The sequence below is a fragment of the Drosophila tropicalis genome, unplaced genomic scaffold, assembly GCF_018151085.1.
Source record: "Drosophila tropicalis isolate 14030-0801.00 unplaced genomic scaffold, ASM1815108v1 contig_158, whole genome shotgun sequence".
NCBI classification, from domain to species: domain Eukaryota; kingdom Metazoa; phylum Arthropoda; class Insecta; order Diptera; family Drosophilidae; genus Drosophila; species Drosophila tropicalis.
This window is the reverse complement of record NW_027172602.1, coordinates 176,889-204,127: the sequence shown is the minus strand read 5'-3', so window position 1 is coordinate 204,127 and position 27,239 is coordinate 176,889. Positions and strand designations below refer to the sequence as shown.

Genomic DNA, 27,239 nt, shown 5'->3' with positions numbered 1-27,239 from the left:
TATTGGTTTCTCTAATCGAATTGTTTATTAGACAGTTTAAAACTTTGCATTTTTTGCTACATATTTCTATTAACTAGTTATATAACTATTATTCTAATAAACTTGATGTTTCTATCAAACATTGTTGAGCGCTTACTAAACAAATATGTTTCCTTTGGATTCAGCGAGCCCATGATACATGTGTTTTGTTAGCCAGTGTTTAATTAAATTGCAGTGTTCCATCGCATAGAATCGATATATTTTCCAACAAAGCTATTAGAAGACGAAAAAGAAAAGTTAGGGCCGATTGTCGTGTCGCCTTTCATAGGAAAGTTTAGCTACCTGCGATGGCTGATGGCGGCTTCTGGCTATTTTCTTTCTCTCCCGCAGCTTCTACTCTCTAGGGTTCTTTCTCTCACTCACTCTCTCTCTGCTTGATGGTGTCTCTTTTTCTTTTTGTTTTGTTTTTTGTATGTGATGATTGCTGCTGCTGCTAACGCTGCGACTGCGCTGCCTGCGTTAGTTGATTCCCGTTGTTCATTGTGTTTGTTGCTGCGTCTCTGTCTCTTCAGTCGTTCGTTGTTGCGCGTCGCGTTCATCTTCTTGTCCATTGCGCGCTGTGTGTGTATATTTTGTTTATTATTTTTATGTGATGAAAACAAAAAAATGCTTTAAAATATAATTCATAAAATAAATTCATCTACTGAGATTTTGTATGTGTGTGTGTGTTAGTCAATTGCAATGTCAATATAAGGCACAATATGTCACGGAATAAGGATACAACAAACCACAGTGAAGAGAGCGGAGAAGGCGTTAGCAGCAGCGGCTGTCATCATCGTCTATTCCTTTACATAGCCAAGGTGTGTGTCTGTGCTTTTGTGTGCGAGTGCAGTTAGTTTGCTTTCTAGAAACAAACTATTAATTACCTTCCGTTATCTTCTGATCCCCAAGGCGGTGGATCGATAAATGATTCTATCTAGACTGTATTTCTATCGATAAGAATATTGGTATTATCCCTCGTTGGGTTAGACTTTTTCAAACCTTTCAAGTTGCCCAAGAGTAAAATACGGTCTGGATCCACAATATCAAAAATATATACATATGTACATAGATCAATGATTCTTTTGACCCCCAAATACGGCCTTTAGTTGCGTCAGTTGAATGCAATTGCAGCAATTGTCATTATTTCTGAGAACTTAACTTTAACTGATTAATCATTTAATTGTTGTTGGTTGCTCTCCATATAGATTAACGTTGTTCCCCCCACATTAACTTAAATCTGGATTGCCAGCCAGACCAGTCAGTTTCTTCTACATGTCCATATATGTACATATGTATGTATATTTTTTCCTGTCTAGATTAATAATGAAACCTTTAAGCATTGAGGCGGTTCCCCCTGGTTTCGAACTGGGCGTAGTTGTAAAATATGATTAGATAAAGAGCAAGTACATACATATATGACCCTATTTTGCTTAGTTACATTTAAAAAAACGGTGACAAATTATTACAACTAGATGAAATCATTCAAATTGACACCATTCTAGTGGTTCCAAGTGGATGCATTAGATTTCTAGTGAAGATTAAACCCTTTGGTAACCCAATAGAAATATACTTGATCGCATAAGGGAAACATCTTAGTATTGAGATGCATAATTTTAGGCGGAATTCTATTAAATTATACACTCAATGCTCTCGATTATATCTGATTTCTGGTTTTGCATTATGAACCATTGCCATCTCTTTTGCCTATGTTTCAAGTTCCGTTTTCGTTCGAATCATCTTGCATTATCTCTCTCTATGAGCAAACAACCGACATAATTTTCCATGCAAATTAATTTTGCTGTTTTCTTTTCTTTCTTTCTTTCTGTCTTGAAAGTGTTCATATGCAAATGGGCGAGGTGAGCACGAAGACAAACCGTTTTCTGTTTCATGCTTTAATATTTCTATTTGTTTGCATTTGTTTGTGTTTTTTTTTCTTTTCTATTTTTGCATACCCTCTGATAACGGGGGTATATCAACATTCGGCGAAAGAAAACAAAAGCAAAGCAAGCACATATGTTTGCACTACCATCAAGAAACAGATGCCGCAGTTTTCTCTTTTATTTACTCTATTTCGATTATGGGAAAACCCAATTCCCTGGCTTATGTTCAAAATCAAAACTTTGGCTGCAAAAAAGGTGAAAATGCAGTGTACTTTTTAAGAAAAAATGCTACAACAATTTAATGGATGAAAAATTACTTTTCAATCTGATCGAACTTTTAAACTATAGTTTAATCAAAATATATTAAATTGACAAAACTGAATTTAAAATGTTCGGAAATTTCTGAAAAAACCTCTTTAGCTATGTGAATTTGTAAGTTTCCAAATTTGAAACGATTTTCAAAAGTGATATCTCAGTTTAATGCTTGGAATTAAGTTGGCGACAATAAAGTCTTTTGAGAAGGTTTTGAAAGGAATTTCAATAATTGGGATATTTAAGAAGTAAATTCAAATAGGAAAATTGAAGTTTATATTTTACAAACAGAAGACGTTTAAAAACAGTTAAAAGATGTTTTTAAAGTTTTGTAGGGTATCAACTGGTTGGTGTACCCTTTGTGTATTTACATTTTGCGTGCTAGTGCAAAATGTTTCAAGTTGCAAGATCCGCTAGACGCTCTACAAAAAAATTATGCCGCATCGTCGCCCCCTTCAATCTTCGTTTAACACGATGGCGTACATCCCTCCATCCAATTCCACACAATCCACACAGTCCAATTAATTTGCGACTGCGCATTAAACGGAAGCATTTAAAGAGCATTTGTAAAAAAAGTAATGCGAAAGTGTTGCCATTTCCTGTGTTACACTGTGCTGATCTGATAGAAGAAGAGCTCATGAAATCTCATCACATTTATTAACCATATCCTGTGTGCCAAGTTTCCAGAACTTGACCATACGATTTCCCCCATTTTTTTTGGTGGGGGGGGGGGGCGAAGGCGGTATACAAATGTCGTGATTGGCAACTGTTGTTTGAGTAATCAGAAATCGAAGAATTCATCTTCATTGTCATGCTCAATGAATATATTAAGTATGGGTTTCAATCTAGAAGTCAATCTCTTCAAGTCTTTAGACAAGTTGTTTTTTACAGTTGCAGAACGTTTCTTCTTGGCCGCATTAAGTAGTTTGCATGCACAGTTATAAGAGACGATGACGATGTTTAAAAGAAAATGTCTGGTTAAATTTCACTTGTTGGTCTATTAATTCATTCAAGCTAAATATATGTGACAAGGTCCGTTCCCCCGTTGCAGCTCATGAGATTATTGTTAAAAAGGAGCGCATACAATCGAAAATTAATCCAAATTTTCCTGCTTCAAAGCTATTTGGTATGACAAATCTTTCGAATACACATTACACAATCTCAAATTTCTACCTTGCCCAAGTGATAAAAGTGAAAGCGGTCCATATAAATGCCCACTCTCTCATGTATGTATGTATGTGTGTGTGTTAAAGGTCGCCTGACCTTTGATGTGGATGTGGATTAGAGAGCTGCATGAATGTCAAAAAAGACACATTCGAATTAACAACGCTCGAAATAAGTTGAATTGAATTGAATGCGAAACGTCATGAATTTGAGTGAGTGAAAGCGCTCGCGAAAGACTCGGTCGTACGACATTTAACCGACAATAGACGAATTGAATGAGTGCGAATGCCGAAAAATTTTCAACGCCAAATGAATTCATTCGAATGCCAACAATTTTTTTTGGCTTTGTCATGCTTGAAGCAGAAGAAGAAAAAGGGAAAATGCAAAACAAAATTTTTGTTTTTATATTTATTATTTTATTATATATGTATGTATACATTATATTCTAATTATAATTAAATTAATGTACATATGTTAGACTGTTTTCCATTATGCCTGCCACAACTGTCTCCAACGAAATGAACGATGCTCAAAATGTGTGTGCTACAAATAGAATAATTCGAGTGTGTTCGGCATTTCCAAAGTTTTCACTCGGCTTTACGCTTCATTCTATCGAATTCACTCGAGTGAGTGACTTTGGTTATGAGTTCCAGCACACAACAACATTCATTCACATTTAATTCATTGTGTGCGCCTCACTCACTCAATTCAATTCAATTCGAATGAATTCATTTCAGCGTACGTTGTGAGTGAAGCCATGCAGCTCTTTAATGTGGATGTGTGTGTGATGACACATTTTAATAAATTTTGAAGAAGAAAATTTATCCATGTCGAATAATCACAAGATTTTCAATGAAAAACCCTGGCAGAATATTATCACATACTTCTTAAGAATAAATTTTCCTTGTGAAAGTATTTTTCCTATATTATATTACATCATGTTTATTGATGTGTATGACGAGTGCAATTCCAGTGGCTTTTTCTTCTGTTTATATGGATACACAAATAAAGATGATGAACGTCATAATGTTTGTTATTTGGAAGTGTGTGTGTGTGTGTGTGTGTGGAGATGCTGCTTTAATTCGTAGAAATACACACCGATGCCGCCGACTCACGAAATAACAACGAAAAATGGTGTGACGCATTTATACAAGGAAAAAAGTATCAGCTGTTGTAACCTGGTCCGCAATATGTTGATGATGATGCTGCTGAAGGTGATGATGATATGTGATAGTGGCTGGGCACATTGGGTTAAAAGTTAAAAGATCAGAATTTTAAACTTGGCTAAGTAGAAGGTAAACATAGTTCACTTGCCTGACCCAGTTTGCTTCTCCAGTTAATTAGAGTTGGTTGGCAATAATAGTCTATTGACTAGTATGTATGATATATGTAATTGGCTGAATCAGTGGTGGATCTAGGCCCCCATTATCCGGAATGAAGTTGAGTTTGTTCTCTTGTCTTAGTTACCCTCTATTAACTTTGCTATTCAGCCATTGAATATAAATTGATCTAAGGATATGTATTCTTAAAACTCCAAGTAAGAAATATGCTGAAATTTTGCTTTCCACTTATCAGGATTTTAAAATTTCCGTAATGGCTGTGGTCCCAACTGTATAAATTATTGTCTTATGTTTTAACTAGTGCCCCCCATCAATAAGTCTTCTCTGAATTTTGAAGATTTTCGGGTTCTTTATTCGCCAAGTTTCAAGATTAAAATTGAATCTACCCATACTTAGGTCTTAGTATATACTTTTAAATAGTCTTTTTAAATATCCCAAGAATCAAAATTGTGAAGTCTCGTACTACGGTAAATATGGTATCACGTTAGTGGTTAGTGGCGATTGGTGGTGACATATGGTAGTCCCTCATAATCTACTACGACTACTAAGAGTTCTCTTCGTCATCAGCGCTGCGGTTGGCTCCTCTCGCGCAGTGTCGCGCGCGTCTCGCATGACTCAAGTAGTCGGTATGTGAACACATGGAGGAGCCGAAGCCGCTGCCGTCGCCGCTGCCGCCGGTTCGACCCGGCCTGGTCCCGAGTATTGAGCGAGAATATTGCCGCGAGGTGTTTTTGACTTGGTTTGCTGCTGCTTCTCAGAATTTGTCCAATAACCATCAGTTTTGTGTGTGAGTGTATGTGGTTTTTTTTCTTCTTTCTTACGTTATTTTACTCCCCCTCTTTCGCTCCCCCCACAAACTCTCTCTCTCACTCTTTCTCACTCTCTTTGTATGTTCTTCGGCTGGTTGCAGTTCAATACAGTTCGTTAACCATTGTCGCTGGACATCATCATCATCATGGTGTGAGAATGTGTGTATGATAAAGAGGGAGAGAGAGAGAGAGAGAGAGAGCGAAACTTCTCTATCAGCGGGGCCGTCCCCGTACACTACCACTTCGATCGATGTGTGAGACGATGTTACGGAGTTAGCTTCTGCCTGTCAGTCAGTCAGTGTTACACGAAGCTTTGAACGTATCGCGTGTCTCGCCAAAATATACATAAGTGCAGAAAATTTCTACATGCATAGAAAATCTATTCTTATTTTTAGTAAATGATCCAAAAAACGTTATTGAAAGGATTTTAAGTAAACCATAATACATAATAAACAAAAACAAAGAAAAAAATGGTTGACTTGCATCAGCGGCGTCGCAATCTAGAGCAGGTGGGTTGTAATTGCCACATTGAGCCACGCTACACCACCCACTCAAACAACCAAACCCCCTACCACCCATCCACCCACTCAGTTGAGTTTTGGGTACTTCATTGGAATCAATTAAAATGCAAACGTTTTCTCAATGAATGAATATTTTCCTGGAAAATTTCCACCCGCCCAAATTTGTTATGAAAATTGGCAACTATAATTGTTAAAAGTTTAATTCTTTTCACATTGAATAGTAATAATTATTATTCCAAACTTGTTAAAATTCAAACGTATAAAAGAAATTGTTGTTAATGTTGTGTATTAATTTGTGCAAGGTATCAGAAGGGTCACTACTTGCTTTGGACCCTATTTTCAACCATTTAGATAGATGCTTACATTTTTATAAATATTGGTCTTAACTCGAAAAGCTTATCGCTTTTAGTTTCTATGGAATATATATGTATGTACATATGATCAAAATCACAAGTCATTTGCAAATTAAATGCAAGTCAAAGAGTTCTTAATAGCTTTAGGACATCAGGACTTATTCTAAGAATCACAACATATACCAACGCCTAAAGCCATCGATTCGAGCCATGATCAAATTGTTAATAAAAATATATGAAACCAATATATTAGGTTCAAATGTGACACATGAACTTAGCAAAACCCCTGATTTTATGCGAAAAAGAGATCATAATTTGCCAATCTATACATACATACATACATATATGAAAGAAATTGAAGTACATTTCATTTAAAGTGTTTTACACTTAAATTTCAATTGGTAATTGGCGCTATCAAGATAAGGAGGGGGTTAAATATATATATAATATAATTCATGAGAATCAAAAGCCATACCTCGAATGAGATTGCACAATCGAATTCTGTGAAAAAAAAAGAACAGAGCATACAATTGGTTTGCACTTTTGTCCAAATATATATTTTTCTAGACAAGGGTTTGTATCAAATAATATATTTCAATGGAAATTCATATATTAATTGAATTCAGATTATTTAATAGCATATTCCCATTGATTCCTTACAACTTTATGGTTTTTTTTTTTTTTAATAGGCTGTGAAACAATTCATTGATCTCTGTAACAATCTTGGAGCCAACTGCAGTAACAACACAACAACAACAACTTCAACACAAACACCAGCAACTGCAGCACCAGTCACATCAAGCATATCAGCGACATCCAACGCATCTACAACAACACAAACAACAACTATAGCATCAGCAGCACCACAGTCAACAGCATTAACAACGCCCATCAGGCGACACATCTCACATACGACAGCAGTTAAATTTTTATATGCCCGTAAATTTGATATACCAAGAGCCGTTTCGCTATATGAACAACATGAGCAAATCCGTCAGAAGGAATATCTATATAACATAGAACCGGATGTAGAGCCATTGCGCTCTGAACTTAAAACTGGCAAATTTACCATATTGGTAAGGAAGAACGAGGAGCAGGGTGTGGTCTCTAAACATTAGTTTGCATTCGACTAATCTATGATTTGTTTTTGCTTTTGGATGTATTTACAGCCGGCTCGCACATCCAGCGGTGCAGCAATTGCCCTATTCACCGCCAATCGTCACAGTCCATTGGGTGTCTCTCATACGACCACTTTGCAGGGCATTGTCTATCAATTGGATTGTGCTCTACAGGATACAGAGACACAGCGTGCCGGTTTAGTATTCGTTTACGATATGAGTGGCTCAAAATATTCCAATTTTGATTATGATTTGTCACAGAAGATACTCACATTGTTGAAGGTAAGTGAAAGAACCTTACTAATGTAGTAGAAGTCATTAATTTAAAATGGTTGTTTGATCTACAAATCATATTAAAAGATCTTTCATAGATAGTTTGCTAGCGAAATTTAGTATGGCATACTTTTAGGCATGCATTTTATAATCATTTTCAGAGGCTTGTGCGCTTTTGATTTTGATCTGTTTGAACGTTTCTTCATCTTCCATAATGATTCTTATATATATTTTCGACATGTAACCCAGAAAATCACCGTAGCGTATCCCTGGCAAGTTCAATAAGCACATTTTTCACCTATTATTTTGAATAAAGTGTGGAATGAATCTCTTTTTTCTCATATGTATGTGTATACAGAGAAGCCTCTTTAAGCTGAAAGATTGTGTCATGTTATAAAGCTTAATTTGGACTTTGTTGAATCTTAAAATGAATTGAATTTTAGTATCAGTAGCGCCTTTTGACCCAAAAATATATATTTTATGCGACTATACAAGATTAGCCAATTTTTTTTGTATTTAGAAATTAAATCAACAAATTTAAACAACTACAAAGTAAAGCAGATAGCAAGACCTTTAGTAGACTCATTAAATAAATCAAATAGCGGTAGATTAAAAATGAATATAATTGTTAATAAAACGTAGTATTGTTTTTTTTTTTTTTTTTTGCAAACAAAACAAACATTTAAACTAAATTTCAAGGTTAACTTTCAATTTTCTTAAGCATGGACATTGTTTAATTAAATGCATCTGTGTCATTCCCATTATCATTAAAAGTACCATCAAGTGGCTATATACCCCGTATATACTCAGTTTTGTCAAGGTATTTAATAATAATAATAATAATGAAACAATGTCTTGGCATGTCGCTGACTGTTTTGCCTCATTTCGGTATATCATCTCAGTGGGAGGTCCGAGTCGTTTCACATCATAATCACTGAAGAGGCACAACAGGCACAACCTACATCCCTCGCATCCCATCATTTGTCGTCCTCCATCCTGCCGTATCCTACGAACCATCCACCCCAATTTTTCGGCGTGGGTTCGCGTAAGCTGTTAGCTGCCCACGCATATGTCCGAAATTGCCTGAAACCTTTCAAACAGGCTACCTTACATGGGTTCATTTCAGCAAAGTAATTTTTTCTATTTTTATTTTCATGTTTTAACAGATTTGCGTTTTGGATATATGTACATATAATTATTATTGTATAGAAGAGGGCTTAGGGAATTTATAATAAAATGAAAGAGACAGCCCAGCCGGCCGGATTGTAGTTTCTTACTCACTATCAATATCTACCCCATAAATGTATGTATATAAGAACACAGATTTGCATTATATATAGGTATGTAGATATGCTTGTAAATATATATCTACTATTTCAAATTGCTCGAAAATCAAAGCGCATACCAAAAACAAAATCGGCAGTGAAAATAAATTTGCGTGGGTGCCCTCTCTTAAGTGGAAAAAGACGAAATCATATGGCAGAGTAAGAAAATAATAAGGGGAAAAAAAAAACAAATCATAGAGAGCGCCATTCAATGTGCTCAATTCCATGTGTATGTTTGTATAAGTGGGACGAGGATGACGAATAACATACAGGGATAGAGTAAGAAAGAAAGAAAGAGAGAGAGAGTGAGGAGAATAGAAAAGGTATGAATGAATGCACAGTGGAAACTTTAACAAACATTCTTCATTCATATAGAGATTTAATTCTAAAGTCTGTTCTTAAATCTTTTGTTGCATGGCTTATGAAAAGCTTTTAACTAATTAAATTGAAGTACGAAAACGACTTCTGTCTGAGAAATGAACCAAGGCAAGATCCATTCCTTTTACCATCTGCAATTGGGCAGATCGACATGATTTATTTAACTAGATTTTTCTCTTTTCAACTTTACTTTTATATTAAATTCTATTATGTCAAATTAGTGATAAGAAATATTTGATATTAACTTCAAAATTGCATAAGAAATTGAAATATTTATGATTAAAAAAAAGAACTACATATTTGTTAATAAACAATTTGGTTAAACGAAAGTATAAACTGAAGCGACTTCTGAGAATTAGAAAATAGATTTATCGACTAATATTTTATTTACAGCATTTTCTGAAGAATTTTCAAAAGAGAGAATTTCTATTTTGATAATTTTTAAAACATATGACAATATCTTTTGCACCACTGTGCTAAGAAAGGTCTTCTACTCGATTGTGTGCTCTCGGCAGACACGGAAATATTACCTATCTCTGTCAGTCAAACCCTCTCTCTCTGTCTCTCTCTCTCTCTCGCTGTTGTTGTAATGTTGCGTATGCGCAATATTTGTGCCATATTACGCATACGCAGCGTTTCATATTATCAATTTAATTTTTAGGAATTGTGCTTCTGTATACTTTTTGCTTGTGTTTTATTAATAATATTGTGTGTGTTTTTACTGTTTTCGGTTGCTGTTGTTTTTCCTTCTGCTTGTAAAGTGAAATTGAACAACAAATATAAGAAGAAATAAAAACACCTGCACAAATGACACACTCTCGCTTTCGCTTGCTGTTTGCCCGTCTGCTTACCTTACGCTGCTCTCTCACTTCCAATCTCAATTCTCTGTCATTATCTCTTTCTCTTTCTGGGCTCGCTTACGCTCTTTCTCTCGCTGTTGTCTGTCTGTCAGTCTCTCCCACTCTTTTTTTTTTTTTTTTTGTATACGCGCGCCGTCGCTTGTGGCTTGCGGCTTGATTAACTAATTCAGTTGACGTGTTCTAGTCGAACGTAATAGATTGAATTTACAATAAAAAGAAAGAAAACGAAGACCATAAGCAAGGAAATAGCGTGAAAGAGAAGAGAAGTAAACGAAACGAAAACGTGCGTGTAGCTTGACGTAGGCCGGATGGATGGCCCAATGGGCTGGATCAGACAATACAATATAATTCCATGCACTTGCCCCAAAAAGAAGACAATTAAAAATTATGGCATAATTGCTTTATTTATAGTTTTAGTCAAACTTTAGTTACACTGTCCATTACCACCACCAACAACAGCAGCAACAACAACAACAACAACAGGCATTCTTGTGTTCATCCATTGCCCAGTTGGCTTAAATATTAAGTATACTAAAAGTTATATGGCGTCGTTGTTTTTTTTTTTTTTTTTGCTTCTTTCCAATTTTTTCATTTTTTTTTTTTTGTTTTCTATTTTTGTGTGTTATTTTTACAACGTGCTTTTGTTGTTGTTTTTTTTTTTATTTGTTGCTGCTGCCTGCTGTTGTTGTTGTCTGACATTGACGCAAATGTTTCAGAGAGACAGAGAGAGAGAGAGAGAGAGAAAGATTGTGTTTGTACGTGTGTGTGTGTTGAAGAGTTTGTTGTTTGTTTATGAACTTAAAATGCAAATTCAAAATGATTTAAACAAAAAATTCATGCTGTTCAATTGAATTTGATTTTTATGGGATTTCCGCAACTCTATAACAATATTAAATGGCATTGTAAGTGTCTGTTTCTGTGTGTGTGTGTGTAATAGAACAGAATAAGTATTTACATTTAATAAAGTATTCATACTTTGCAATTTCAAGCACAAGGCATAGTTAAAGTTACTGTGGTGGCAACTCTAAATCACATATTCGCAATTCCTAACCATTTGCCATATACTCACATGTATAAATGGCAACTCTGGCCCACAACACTTTCCAGCTGTACAGGCGATTACTATTCGCAGACACAGAAGGCAACCCTGGTCCGGTATATACCAACTACTGCCCACACAAAATCAGACAGCTGCACGGCACGAAATGCAAATGCAACGGTGCAACTGTGAACAACCCTCCATTCAGTTCTCTCATAGCAATAGAGAGAAAGATTGAGAGTGAGAGTGAGAGAGGGAGAGCACGTTACAGACAGGGAGAAACAAAAAGCAACCCCTCTCCCCAATTTACCGTTCTAGTTTCTTAGCCAGGGTTGTATCACAGTTAAATTCGTTCTCTTGCTCACTTTCTCTCTCTCTCTCTCGCTCGCCCTCTCGGCCTTTTGTGCCACTGTTATTGCCAGGGTGCCAAAGAGCGCTTGCGCCGAAAATACAGCGGTTTCTGTCCGTAAAAAAAAAGAAACCCGAAAAAATTGAACCAAAAAAAAAAAATCAAGTCAGACGTAGTTCAGCTTGCCACAACGACGACGCCGCGCAACAAATAATTTAAATAAATAAATAAAACAAGCAAATAGAACCTAAATTTCAAGATACTAGAAATCCGAAAGAACAAATTCGAAAAAACACAACATTTTTACAAGTGAAAACGGTAAAACGAAGAACTTGGAAACTAATTTTTTTTTGTTTTCATTTTGTTGTTTTTCTTTTGTTTTTTTAAAGTGGAAATTTGCCAGCCAAAATGAAAATGTTGTGCATATGTATGTGAAAAGTGTGTGTGTGTGTGTGTGTGTGTGTGTGCGAGTGTACATATGTATGTGTGTATCTACTTAAGGTCTTTTCTGTTTTTTTTTTTTATTTATTGTGTGTTGTTTCCCAGTTTGTTGAATGTTTTCTAAATCGTTTATCCGTAGAGCACACAGTTGGCACGAAACAGACACACAGAAGTACATAGTAGAAGAAGTAGAGAAAAAGTATCTACAAGTGCAAAGGAACGGAGAAAAACAGACGCGTCTCTGTCTCTGTTTCTGCCTCTCCCCCTGGCCTTAAAAACAATAATTAAATCCAAAGAAAAACAAGAAAGAAACAACAAAAAAGAAAAAAAAACCAGCAAATAAAAAGTTAAAAACCAAGAAAAGGTGGTCAACGGTTTGTTGTTGTTGTTGTGCATTATTTGTGTTCTTTCACCGATGATTATTGTCGTTGGCGTTGTGCAATTGTGTAATGTGACAAATCAGTGACACGAAACAATGTTATAGAAACAATTGAAATTGCCTTGTATTTAGCATTTAATTGTGCGAAATTTCAGACAACCAACTGAACAGCATCAGCAACAACAACAACAACAACAGAAGCATTACAACTAAAAAATCAAGCCAAATTACAATATACATAAATTGAGATACAACTACAACAGCAACAAAAGCAGCAGCAACAGCAATATAACACATATAACCAACAAAACAAAAAAAAAAATCCTCCATTACAACGCCAACGCAACGCAAAAAGCGGTCGCTCGATTCAGGTACATCTACATAAGTACATATATACATACCTACAAATGTATGTATATAAGTAGGTATATAATCCATATACCAATTCACAAATAAATATATAGAACACAAACGTACATATGTATGGACGTTATATACATTGCTCGAAATAATGCGGAGGCGTGGTTGTTGAATAACGATACACCAAGACAACTAAAGCATACAAATATCATCTTCATATTCATTATCATTATGCCGTCTAGTGTTGAATTTTCTTTGAAATCAGATTAAAAGACACAAAGATTCACAAATCCAATCAATGATATTGACAGTTCATTTCAAACTGTTTGGATTTTCCCTATTTGTATATAGTGTAAATCTGTCAAAGAAGAGAGGAAACATCTCCCTTCAAAACAAAAATGATTCAAGTTTTAAAGTATTCTATGAATGAAATGATAAATACCCACAATGGATAAAAATATCGAGTCTAAATAAGTGAGTGAATCATATGATTTGCAAAAATGATTGATCATCTATTTCATCTACACTTATTTGCATTTTGTGTGTGTGTGCGTGTGTGTGTGTGTGTTTCAAGTCGTCTCAGCCGAGTCACAGGTAAAAGAGAGCCTTGAAACAACCCACTTAAATGACGAATCGCATCTCTTTAACCAGTTTTCCCCAACACTTGAGTTAATAAGAAATTTGGGTCATCAAAAAATTGATTTAGTTAATCATTATTGTATGCTTAATATTTAATGAATATTATTGACAATGAAGTTGGCACTTTTGTGTGCTTTACAACACTGCACAGTTTTTTGCCCTTCATAATAGTTTTACCAACACTAACAGTCGTTAGACAAACTTGTGTTGGCAAATTCTAAGAACGAAACTATTTTAATGGCCAAATCATAAAATTATATGAATATGATATCAACTGACAGGTGGTTTTCTGACTGACACTTTTTCTTTTCCCATTCTTCAGGCCTTTTTGTTGTTGTTGTTGTTGTTTGCCAAAACAGTCTAAGTCTCAGCACACACATGTTCTCCGTCTCTCATTCTTTCTGTTTCGCTGTCTCTCCAAGAAGCCAACACCAACAATCAATAGTTTCCAATAATAATAGAATTAACAACAACCGCTGGCAATTAAACGCAAACACAGCTGTTCCTTGTAGTTACCCCTTAGATAAATAAGTTTATTAATAATATTAAATTGTGATTCATAGAAAATATTCTGATCTATAGCCACATTTAGTTTCGAATTGGTTTTTAGAAATCTGAAACGAAAATCTTTTAATGTGGTAGGTTAAATTACCATAAAATGTTTCGTCAAGGGTATTTGAAAATCGGTCCCTTTAATATATGATGCATGTAATTAGTTTTTTCTTTCTTTTATTTTTTGTATTTTGATTTCGTATATGAATGATTGTTATTATATTGAGCGACAGTAAGACGTTCGTTGGCTAGGTTCTAGACCTATTTATGTACTCTATAGATCCCCATATATATATAGCATTTTGATGTATTGTGTACACATGTCGAGGTACATATAAGCCAAAGAGCTAACAATTTGTCATATAGACGAACAAAGAAAGCAAGAAAGAGAGAGAGAGAGAGAGAGACTAATAATAATATCATAGACAAGTTAATGGCCATAGAGGGCGACACATTTATCTCTCGTTTATACAGTTGAGCAAAAATAAAAATAAAGAAAAAGATGCTCAATCACTTACTTAGTGACAATCTCTCCGACTAAGGGAACACTATCTATTCCACAGAAATGTTACCTAAAATTGACCTTAAAAATGAAATGATATGTGGGGAAAACCCCATAATTGTTATTATTTCAGAGAAATAATGCTGGCAGTCCTGTTTCTTTTTATGACAATTGATTATCGGGACACAATTGATTCAATTTACCGATTTCCGGCAACGGACTGATTACACACAACTAAAGATTGTTTGCACTTTTCTACATGTATTGGGGTATAATGTGAGATAGTGGATAGCTTTGATAATCAATTATCTAAATTCAAGTGAAATCAATTCGGATGGATGGCTTAATTGCGTATTTGTTGTGATAATGTTCCATAGGGTATTAGAAATGTCGATCCGATTCTCTTATTTATATATGTATTATTCATCCAACATATACATATTTTGATTTTTGTTTCTATGTGCCTAGGCTTTGGCGTGGTTGGCTCATCTATCCCAGTTATTTGCTAGTTGTATGTATTTTTTATCTGTCTGTTTGACTGTTCCGCCCGTCCGTCCGTCTGTCCGTCTGTTTGTTGTGCGTGCCGCTTTTACCTTTTTTGGGTTATATGGCAAACGACGACAAATTCATTTCATGCCCAAAATTGTCTACAAGCTTTAAACGCATTACCAATTTTGGCCATGGCTAATTTCACATACATGCATACATACATACATATTTATTTTTATTATATATCTTTATACATCTTTTGACTAAATGAATAAATGAATGAACAGAGACACCCACCCACCCGTGTACCATGTGCTGCTGTAGCGTCTTATTTGCTTAGGCCCAAAGATAACAAGCAGCTAACAAAATTTGCCTAACAAAAATGCCATGTGTGTGTGTGAGTTTTTTTTTTTTAGGCGAATAATGAGCAAGATAACAATTGATAACAATCCCGAAATCAAATCACATTTGTGGTTAATCAAATTACCTTTTCTACCTTTTCATCTTTGAACTTTAGTTTTAGGCGGCAACCCTAAACACAGTAGAGGGCCAGGTTGACATTATTATGTACATATGTGTGTGCGCCTGTTGATAGGCTATCAATTATCATAATGCATAGTTTGGAAGTTATTTTAATGGCTCAATTGATTCAACAAAGTGGAACTCTCAAAAATTATTGTCTAATCTTGCAGTTAGTTGAATCTCCTCTAACCTTTAGATGAGATTTCTGGCTCGTTACGAGACACTTCAAGAACAAAACAATTAGCCAAGAGAAAAGTAGGAAATTTCTGTGCCAAGGCACGTTGACTTGGCCACTTGAATGTCATCAAGATGGCCACTTGGCAACTGCTAGCTAGAGTCTCATGCAGCAGCAGCTTCTCCAGTTTTATCTTTAGCTTCTTACTCCCACATTTTTGACTCCTACTTCCATTTCCAATTGTTCGTTCTAACAACTGCTGCCACTTCTGCACTTGCCACTTGCTACTGTTCTCTCTCTCTCTCTCTCCCCCAACTTACCAATCCACCCACATTCATTGTGTGGGCGTTTCAGTTGAAATTGGTTTTCATTTTTTTTTCTTTCATTGCTGCTTAGTGGATTGTTCATGCGTTCCATCACTCAAAAAAAAAAAAAAAAAGCATAGGCATCTACCTATGTATGCCAATTCTTCAATTGTCTTTTGACTTTTTTTGTTAATTATATTAACACACAGTCGAACTAGTTAATATCGATTATTTTGTTTTGTTTTTAAGTTATGCGAAGCAACAATCGTTAATAATATAAGATTTTAATAGGACTTTCAGAATGTTTAGGCCTATTCGATGCGATATTGCTGTCGACTTACATATGACAAGGAATCGGAAACAAGAACAGCCCCAATTATAATCCGATAATTATCGATTGGTATTGGGGTTGTTCTCAACCATAAACGGGGCTGTTCTCGTTTTCCTTTCATTGTGAAGTTGTTCTTCTATTAGTTAATATTGAAATCTCATTACGAATCCAAAGGATTCCAAGGATCTATAGGTTATATACCCTTAATCAACAAGTGAAAATTACATTTGGAGGAGAAATAAATATGAATTTCTAGGTAGGAAGGGGCAAGAACTTACTGCATTTGAGTATATATGCCAGAGGAAGTCAGTTGCTGGTGGTCCTCATGATGATGCAATCTCGCTCTCTCTCTCTCCCTCTCCCACACACAATCCTGACCCTTTCATACAGGCTTATAGGGAAATAAAAGAATAAAAGAGGGGGCCAGCACGCGGAGCAGCAGGAGCACTCAACAAACAATGAAATATGAAACCGGAATGTCGGCAAATATGGCCAAGGAAATTGAAAATGTTGTCGCCAATTACACCCGCCAAGGGTATAGAATGGGATGGGAAGGGAAGAGACGAAGCATAGACAAAAGGGAAGACTGAATGCCCATTGAAAAATGTTGCAAATTTGATTTAATTGCAAAAATTGATTCCGTTTCCAATTGGCTAGTAGTTCGGGTGTCTTTTGTCTCTACTGTCGGATGACTTTTAATTAAGACGCTTCAAAGTATGGCTCGCTTACCTTATAATGGTGATGGTGGTGGGGGATTGCGGTAGCTTAAGAAGAGGGTCAGCAGGAGTGACTAGGGGCCAATAAACTAAACGAAGCTCTGACATGGAAACGCGCAAACAAACAAGAAACGAGAAATGCAAGCAAAATGTCAGTCCAAAAAGGAAGCCAGCTAAGAGAACAGAAAAAAAGCAAAGAGAAATAAAGTCAAATCGAGAGTCAGAGGCGGCGCCGACAATGAGAAATCATAAAATAAGTCAACTTTTATCTTATTACAACAAATTTTTTTCTATATATCTAGATATGAAAGAGAAATACCCATGATTCCTGGTTCGTTTCCCCGTTTAGACTTTTAAACACTTCTTGTAGACTTTTTTTTCTTTGGTTAATTTTTCATCTACGTCCATGAAGGAAAACTGTTTACAGGGGAAGGGAGGGAAGGGGATGAGGGTAATCGGTATTTGCAATCGCAAAAATGCGGCAATCGGGGAGGCAAAAGTAAAAAAAAGTGTCTTTTCCAACATTTTCAACTGGGTGAAGGTTGTCTTTTGCTCTCGTCTTTATGTATGTCTCTCTCTCCCTCTCTTTCTCTCTCTCTCCCTCTCTCATACTGTATGTGTTTTCGTCTATATTTACCTATGTATATGTGTATTTCTCCAATGGCCACAGTTTAATTTCATTTTTTTCTTTTCTTAACCCAATTTTTTCACATGGACCAAAATAATAGAAAATGCGCATTTTCTTTTTCTATGGACTTTTCTTGTCTCATGCACTTGAAAGCAATTTGAGCTATATAAAAGGATATATATATACCTATGTATGTATATAAATTTGGCAATCACAAATTAGATAATACATATATAGATCACACATCGTATAAAAATAATTTCCAATTTACTTTCCCCTTGAATATGTTTAAATTATGTGATCTTAATACTTTGTTAGCAAGAAAAGAAAATTGAGAAATTGTTTTAAACAAAGTGCTGAAAGTTGTAAAAAAGGATCAATTAGCTTTACCCAAAATGGCTCTGTCCAGTGCTGCAAAAACATTAGCTTTTCGGTGTTTAAATGAGAGTTAAGAAAGAACGATTTTTGCATTCAGATTCAAAAAGATAATGAATAGTTTTTGAGAATTATTTTGTTCCTTTTCTTTTTTTAGACTATATTTCGGCCAAATTTTGCTTACCAAATGAATGAACAATTATCCTTTCAAATGTCTAATCCGGCACTAAGTAAACACAGTAGTTAAATTAGATAGAAACTATAAGCTAGGAATAAGAAGATTCCTTGATTGGCTCTTAAAAGCTTTTATATTATTTTATTGTGTCTAATTTTCTGCTTGGCTACAATTAAATTTATGTCAATGGTTAGAAATGGCAGACAATTGCATATCCTTAAAGTCAATTTAGCATATTGAAATTCAAATGAGGCTAAAGATAGATTCTTTGCTTCCTAAAAATAATTATTATTACTGGAGATAACAAATAATTCAAATTCATTCAAAGTTGTGTGCATAGTTGTGGTGCGGTTAAGCCACAGGTTAGGTGGGTGGGCGTATCTCTCTTTCTCTCTCTCTCTCTCTCTTTCTGTCTCTCGGATTCAAAATTTTCCTAGAAATATTGCAAATAACACAAAAAGTCCTGTTGCTGCACTTGCACAGCCAACAACAGACCTCATAACGAAAGTGGGCGGATTCCGTGTAGGAGTCTGCATTGCATTAAAAATATATTTTTGTATTTTTTTTCATGGAAATTTATACTTAATAAGTTGAAACATGCCCACGGCATGTTTGAGATAAGCAGAGAATGTTTAAATGTGACTCTAAAGATTGTGAGGGGACTTAAAAAGATGAAAACAACAAGCATGAAAGGGATTTTCAATGTGGTTAATTGTGGGGGAAATATTCCATTTTCTTCTTTGTACCTTTGTGAGAAGTCAAACATCAAAAACTAAGATAACATAATGTCCCATCGGCTAGGATGTACTTGCAGTCCTCGGTAGATGAGTTGTCTAAATGGCTCAATTGATAGTTTTATATTATTTGTTATTAAGATTAAACTTAAATATAAGAGGAAAGATCTGTTGCAGTTAAATTATATCCACAGCATGTATTCCCAAGTTCAGTTCCTAATCGGTGCCCAAAACAGTTCTGATAACATCAGTTTAGATTCTAAACATGGCCTTTTTCCCATTTTATGGGTTAGCATATAATTCCCAACTAGTTAAGGTGAGGAAAAACTATCGTAGGAAAGGTTACAGATCTTTGAATATGAAGCTATTGGAAACAAGGAACAACATTTTGGCTTTTGTATCTGATTCGCAAGAGATAAAAGAGAAAACTTTTTATAGACTTGGATATTTAACTCCGAGTAAAGGCCACACCCATCTTTTCGACTAGCTGGTTACTTGGGGACAATTCAGGGACGGATCTAGAATATATTTTTAAATTGCCCTAGTTCCGTCTATGCCTCAAACTGAGACAACATTGAAAATTACGTTACGATTCGAGTAATTTGTTTGAGAATACTTACAGAAAGAAATTCATAACTTCTAAGAGAGAAGAAAGGGGAAATTATTAAAGTTATATTCTTTTACTAATTTGTTTTTTGTGTGTTATATTTGCAGGGCGGTTATCCGGCACGCCTGAAAAAGGTGTTGATTGTGACGGCACCATTGTGGTTTAAGGCGCCCTTTAAGATCCTGCGCCTGTTTGTGCGCGAGAAGCTGCGAGAGCGGGTCTTTACCGTATCCGTGCCACAGTTGAGTTTGCACGTGCCGCGCAAGGCGCTGCCAGTTCATCTTGGTGGCACTCTTGAGATTGATCACGCTACATGGTTGCTCAATTGCCGCAAATCGATGACGAATCGTGAAGACGAACTGCTTGCCAATATTGTTGGAGTGGTGGGTGGTGGTGGTGGCGGCGGCGGTGGTGGTGGTGGTGGTGGGGCAATAACAAATGGCGGAGGTTCAACGGATGCTCCATCAGCGACAGTAGCAGCAACAACAACAGTAATTAGCGCTGTCCATCAATTGGGTGATAATAACACGACCGTGGTGACAGTTAGCAACGGAGTGTCCGAGATTGGTGAAAGGGAAGTGGCCAAAACAACAACAACAACAACAGAACCCAACGAAAATATCACAATCAACGGACTGAGTCCAAGTCATCGTCAAGCCTCCACACCAGCAGCCACATCGACAACGCCAACGACGACGACGACGACGGCGCCGGCGACAACGACAACGACGACAGCTGGTGGAGCTGTCGGTGATGTAGCCCCGGCAACGGCAGCAGGAACAACGGCAGTTCCAACCACAGTAGGTGGTGGTGCCAGTGCCAGTGCCAGTGGTGGCGCTGGTGGTAATGGCGCTAATGGTGCTGGTGCTAATGGCGGCGGTGAATTCTGGTCAGAAAATCCGCCAAGCAGTGCCTCATCCGGTTTCAGCGATGATGACAGCCTGGCCGGACAGGAGGGTGATCCTAAGCCCATTGATCAAATTGTCCAAATGGTCAAGCAACGCGGTCGTCAGGGTCTTATAAAGGAATATGCGGATATAAGGAATCGGGCGCCCGAAGGCACATTTCTGCATGCGAGGTGAGTCCAATCCACCTGCCCACAGTCCCCCTAATCAATCTTAGTTAAACCGATTGCCCATTATCTTTTACAGAATGCGCAGCAACTTGACCAAAAATCGTTATACCGATGTACTTTGCTACGATCACAGTCGTGTGGTCCTGGCACATGAGGATGAGGCCGATGAGGTATCCGACTATATCAATGCGAATTTCGTTGATGGATATAAACAAAAGAATGCATATATTTCAACTCAAGGTGAGAGGGAGAGAGAGAGAGACAGACCTTTTTAAACAATCAATCAATAAATTTGTATTGCAGGTCCACTACCAAAGACTTCCCATGACTTTTGGCGTATGATCTGGGAACAACATTGCTTAGTTATAGTTATGACCACACGCGTCATGGAACGCGGTCGTGTCAAATGCGGCCAATATTGGGAGCCGGCCGAAGAAAGTTCCTTAGAGTTTGGAAATTACCATGTGCGAACAATTAGCGTTGAATGCAATGAGGATTACACAGTTGCCTCGTTAGAATTGAGAAACATTAAGGTAAGCAAGTTCTTCCATCTTCCATCTCTGACTAAGAGACAGATTCATATTTGCATTGTTTCCATTTCAGACTGACGAAATTCGCAATGTCTCACATTGGCAATTCACAAGTTGGCCGGATTACGGTGTACCCAGCTCAGCAATGGCCATGTTGAACTTTTTGCAAAAGGTGCGTGACATGCAGGCGCAATTGGTGCGCGGTCTGGGCGATACATGGGCGGGTCATCCGCGTGGTCCACCAATTGTAGTGCATTGCAGTGCAGGAATTGGACGTACAGGTGAGTTGAGACCAACCAAAAACCCAAACCCAAAACGAATGTGAGATCTCTATCAATATCACTTCCTTTCAGGCACCTTCATCACACTGGACATATGCATATCGCGGCTGGAGGATGTCGGCACAGCGGATATACGCGGTACAGTGGAGAAGATACGCTCACAGCGCGCCTATTCCATACAAATGCCCGATCAGTATGTCTTCTGCCATTTGGCACTCATCGAGTATGCCTATTCCCGAGGCATGCTGCAAACTGTCGACCTGGCCGGCTTCGATGAGCGTGAACAGGACTCCGAGTAGATGGCATTCGATGACTGCGGCAGAGAACACAAATTGTATACAGATTGTCTTACGTTTATGTTTTACCATTACAAACTATAAATACTATAATACTATTTTATTATTATTTCTTTTCGTTTATCTACATATATATACATATATCGATTACTATATATATTTTTTTTTTTTTTAACTGAATTGAAGGTGTAATTTTTTTTTATGTGTACCAGAAGTATGCCGAAAGTTGTAGTTGTAGATGTTTCACCTCTTTTTTTTTTTTTTAATTACCTACTATAATGATTATGATTATAATATTATTATTATTATTATTATTATTACATACCAAGCTATAAATATGAAATAGCGAAAATTTATATATATATTTAAATTAAATATAAAGAATTAAAACAAAAAGAAATTAGTTAAAAGAAAGAGTAAACAGAATAAAAAATATAAAAAAACAGCATTAGCAAAACTAAAAAAAAAAAAAAACAAAACAAAACAAAAACATAAACAATAAATGAATGAGCAAGTACACTGCTGTATTGCTGTAAAACCAACAAGAAGAAGAGAAACCATTAATTAACAACAAAACTGACAAAGTTAACTAAATAAATTACCTAATTATTTATGAAACAGCAAAGAAAATTGTTTTATCCAGAGCAAGCAACGAAAACGATCGATGATCATGGTCGTCTGAAATGAAATGCCAGCCAAGCCGAGCGCGACACGATCATGAGATGGAATCGATGAGATGACAAAAGGGACAGTCCGAGTGTATGGGAAAAACCGTCCGGCGAGAGCGGATATATAGAGAAATCGCAAAACAAATAGAACGAAACTAGGGAGCTAAAGAGAGAGAAAAATGTGTGTGTACCGGAAATGCATTTTCTTTGTTTTCTTTTCGTTTTTTAAGTTTTTCAAGTTTTTAGTTGAGAAATTTTATATACAATGCAACTTGCTGCAAATTTCCTACAATCAAACTAAAAAAAAAAAAAAAGAAACAAATTGAAAAGTGACGAAGTGAAAAGTTACATACTTATATACTTATAGCATTTGCCTAGATCTAAAGTATATAGAAATTTATATACATAGGATTCGTATATGAAATATGATAAATTATACATTCTAAGCATTGTTTAAATGTTGTTGCATAACACTTTCTCACACACACACACACACACAGCCACAAATAGATTGAAAAGTTGATTAAATCATTAAGATGCCGAAAGATATAAGCTATTCCACATACATTCCCGATAACCAAACAGCCACCCACCCACCCACTCCATAAGTCCAAACTACAACAACAAAAAAACTGCAAAATCAAAGCAAAAAAAACAAACAAAAACAAAAAAAAAAAAAAAAAAACGTACCAGCTGTTGATCAATGTCATTTAAATAAAATTTATGTTAGAGACAAAAAGAAAAAACAAAAATATTAAATGTACCAAAAATAAAAATAAAATAAAATCGAAAAAAAAATACGTTTGTAGTAGGTAAATATTTTCACTAAACCAATTATGTATAAAACTGATGACAAAGAAATTAAATTGAAATCTAAATGCAAAGCTATTTAAGGACAAGCCCAAGTAAATAAATAAATATATATATATATGTATATATATATATAATATGCCTTCTTTTCCAAAATGATTTTTCATATGACACACTTTAAAAAAAAAAATGGAACAACTAAAAAAAAAAAAAAACAAATATGAAAAAATAAATATTTTGTATTACTTTTTAAAAAAAATAACAAAAAATCAAATAAAAGAAAAAATTAAAAAAACATATATATACTATATTTAGTTGTGTGTAGCAATTGAAAAAAACAAAAACAGCTTTCCCAAAAAACACAAAAAAAAAAAATTACATTTGATTTATATTAATATGTATGTATGTATGTGTACACATGTATGTATTTACATATATAGATCAATAAGAATGCATTTTTTCTTATGCGAAAGTAATTGAGTATTATAAAGATATCTGTATATATATATATAGTAAATCTATAGATATATGGCATTTGTGGACAGAAACCAAAACCGAAACCTTTCTTACCTAACTTAAATGCAGATATTATAAAATATATACACAGTATTTTTGGTGCGAATTTAAAACACAAAAACAAATGAAGAAAATATTTAGAAAAATCAAATGAAATGAAAACATCTTTGTTGGCCGCGCACACACACAGACTCACACTCACACACACACACACACACACATTTGTATATCATTAGAATTGTAAAAGCTGTGATCAACAACAAAAAAAAAAAAAAAAAAAATGAAAAAAGGACATGAAAATTGAATGAAAAGTAAAAACAAAAGCTAACATTTTTTTTTTTTTTTTTTGAAACAAACTTTTGCTAGCAAATAATTCATTATATTAAAGTCCATTCCGATTTAAAACCAAATCCATTCCGTTCATCATAAAAACTGGCTAATTTAGAGTCCTTTTCTGTCACAGACTTTGTATCAAACATTTGCACATAAACTTGGTATAATTCTCAACCAGTTCGAGCCTAATCTCTACTCAAGTCAGCTTATGGGAAAAGTTTGTGGTAGATTTTTTGCATGTTTAGTTTGTTGTCACATAATAAAAATCGATCAGTCGAAGAAAGTTCGTTTATTGCGTAAAGGGAACAAGTTATATGTATGTACATTCGATCTACGAGGGAAATCGTCTTTCATTACATAAAGAAACCAAAAACCATTCAAATTCTATCGCCTAGACAAAATCAAAACAGCCCAACAAATGAAATGAATATTCTTTATTATGACTCTCTCTATTTTTATAATGCTTGAAAACTGAAAAATCCCAAATTTATGGTATTTTGTTGTGTGTAGTAGTCTCCAATATGAAGTTTTGGAGTTTAAAATGAATTTATTTAAAGCAAACAAAAACAAATTAAAAAAAAAAAAAAAACTATGCGTTTAGATATATACAAACCATATACATACATATATATAGAGATAAAAATAATAATAAATAAATAATAAAACAAAACAAAAAAAAAAAACCAAGATATAGCAAAATTTCTTCAACTGTAAAATTAGATAGTATTACATTCATAACAAGCATTTGTTTTATGAAAAAAAAAAAACAATTTTGTGTTTTTTTTTTTTCAAACATTTTGTTTTTTAAAGCTTTTTAAAAGCGTTTTTCTTTTTTGTTTGTGGTTTTAGCTGCTTATTCAGATCTAGCCCACCCGTAATCATGTCTTTAAAAGAATCTAACAAATATAAACCACTAACCAAACTACTATCCAACTATCTCCCTCTTCTCTTTCTATGCTGCTGCTCTCTCCCTCTCTCTCTCTTCATCTTCCTACATAGAATAGTATATACATACTTATAGGATATTGTAAATACTAACTTAATAATAAGGAAAAATTCAATTAACTAACAAACACACTTCCATTAAACCAAGCTCAAAAAAACTGAAAAAACGAAACAAGAAATAAGATATATATATAGCAAAAGCAAATTGTATATATACATACAAATATCTATAATACATATATATATACATATATATATGAAGAATGACAAAACAAAGATCCAAAATTCAAGTCCAAGTCTAATTACAAATAACAAAATTAATAAGCCTAAAACAAAAACCAAAAACAAGGAAATCAAAGCCTGGAAAAATGGTCATATAATTATTAAGAACATATACTCAATATGTTATCATCTCTCATTAAAAATAATAAAAGAAAACACAAAAAAAAAAAAAAAAAAAAAAAAATGGAAACTTATGTAAAGCAAATTTCGTTTTGCAAATTTAACAGAACAAAAAAAAACTGAAAAGAAACAAAAAACAAAAACAAAATATATAGAAAACAAAAAAAAATCTAGAAGTTGTTTAATTTTTTAAAAGGGGGGATGATATATGAAAATTAATTATATTAGCTCTTTGCAAAAACCTATTAATTTAGATTTTTCCTCCATATTTACCATCTATTTATAAATTAAGATTATAAATCTTAAATTAGTTTACATTAATTCATTTCCTTTCTATCCAATCCAGAATTTTAACTAAGAGTAGACATTTTAGCTAATAATTTTTAGGCTGTTTAATTTTGTTTTTCTTGCGAATTAAATAAAAATCACGTATTAAGTATATTGCTTTCGAAGTAAAAGGCTCACATTTATTAAATAATTATAGCTAGTTTGTTCATAAATACACACACATTTATAATAGTAATAATCATAGTAATAATAATAATTCATTAAAATATTTCCCATTTTATCAATAAGTAGTTCAAAAAGCGTTTTCTTTCTCTCTCTTTCTGTTTTGTTTATTTTTATATATATTTATCTTTCTTTTCTTTCACTAGCTGCATCTCGCTCTTTCGGTAACGACAATCGGTTGTCTATCTCTCATATATGTATATATAGACTAATGCCAAAAAAAAAAATATACATATATACGAGGACAAACACAAAAATAAACAAATCACCATTTTAGTTTTTCAATATTATCATTAATATTAGCTAAATTTGAAATTTCGTTATTGTATTTAATATTCAATTTTTTTTTTGTTTTTTTTCGTATGCGCCGAAAGAACCAATAAAGCCAAAGCAACGCACAACTGGACCAATTCCTCATACAATATACATATATATACATGTATATATGTATATATATTTTGGATTTTACTTATAAATTTGTTCGTTTGTATATATAATATACCATATTGATCAATATTTCTTTCTATATGTATGCAGTTAAGTAAATGTCTCAATTAATCCAAAGACATGATACATATACGAAAGACACAGACACGCACACACACATATAAATCGAAATTTATGTAAATTTAAAAACAATTTACGTATAGTATGTAATTGTTATTCATATATGTATATACAAATATGTATATTTTTAATCCGAATTAACCAAACTGAATGTTATTTGTATAAAGAAATTATTTACTTTGCTTTTTTTCTAGAATTGAGATCATGATTTTGCATATTTGGAACATTGATAAAATTGTGAAATATCTGAATTTTGAAATTTGTTACAATGGTAATTCGGATTCAATTTAGATTTAGAGACATCATATGTATACATATATGTATATACCATATATAATTTTAATTTCTTAATCCAATTTGGAATGGAATGAAAAGCTAATAACGCACACATCTAAAATATTTTAAGGCTAAAGTTTGTATTTCTTTTTTTTTTTTTTTTTTTGTTTCTCTTTTCGCTTTTTAACTACATCATTACAAGCTATTAAGTATTGGCATAGAATGTTGTAAAATTTTTGTTAAATTTATCTCTTCATATTCTCTTAAACAAAAGAAAGTTTCTGCATTATTCTCATTAGTTAAAAAAAAAAAAAAAATATAATATAATTTTTTGTTTGTTCCAAACAAGTTGCGAGAC

At 34.4% G+C, this 27,239-nt stretch overlaps 1 protein-coding gene and 1 long non-coding RNA gene across 8 annotated transcripts in view; one reads left to right on the top strand and one right to left on the bottom strand.

The window, feature by feature from the left end:
- Positions 1-22,702, top strand: part of Ptpmeg2 (Protein tyrosine phosphatase Meg2) — a 29,699-nt gene extending 6,997 nt beyond the window's left edge. For 2 of the 5 annotated variants that reach the window (XM_068303466.1, XM_068303464.1), the window contains exons 2-8: positions 7,090-7,476; positions 7,570-7,800; positions 19,780-20,750; positions 20,824-20,987; positions 21,051-21,280; positions 21,351-21,558; positions 21,631-22,702. In XM_068303466.1, coding sequence (XP_068159567.1) covers positions 7,090-7,476; positions 7,570-7,800; positions 19,780-20,750; positions 20,824-20,987; positions 21,051-21,280; positions 21,351-21,558; positions 21,631-21,857 — 2,418 coding nt within the window. In that variant the 3' untranslated portion in view covers positions 21,858-22,702. Of the gene's footprint in view, positions 1-614; positions 840-5,909; positions 6,036-7,089; positions 7,477-7,569; positions 7,801-12,625; positions 12,934-19,779; positions 20,751-20,823; positions 20,988-21,050; positions 21,281-21,350; positions 21,559-21,630 lie in introns of those variants that run through there. The other 3 variants (XM_068303463.1, XM_068303465.1, XM_068303467.1) reach the window with 3 other exon arrangements.
- On the bottom strand, positions 85-11,495 carry LOC137587180 (uncharacterized). Of its 3 annotated transcripts, none has more exons than XR_011033884.1 (3): positions 11,424-11,495; positions 322-596; positions 85-252 (listed from the first exon to the last, which is right to left on the bottom strand). It is a non-coding gene; the product is annotated as an uncharacterized lncRNA (long non-coding RNA). The 3 variants fall into 3 exon arrangements; XR_011033883.1 differs by lacking the exon at positions 11,424-11,495 and adding an exon at positions 906-960 and having other exon boundaries at positions 89-252; XR_011033882.1 differs by lacking the exon at positions 11,424-11,495 and adding an exon at positions 768-885 and having other exon boundaries at positions 96-252.
- Positions 22,703-27,239: the final 4,537 nt, after the last annotated feature.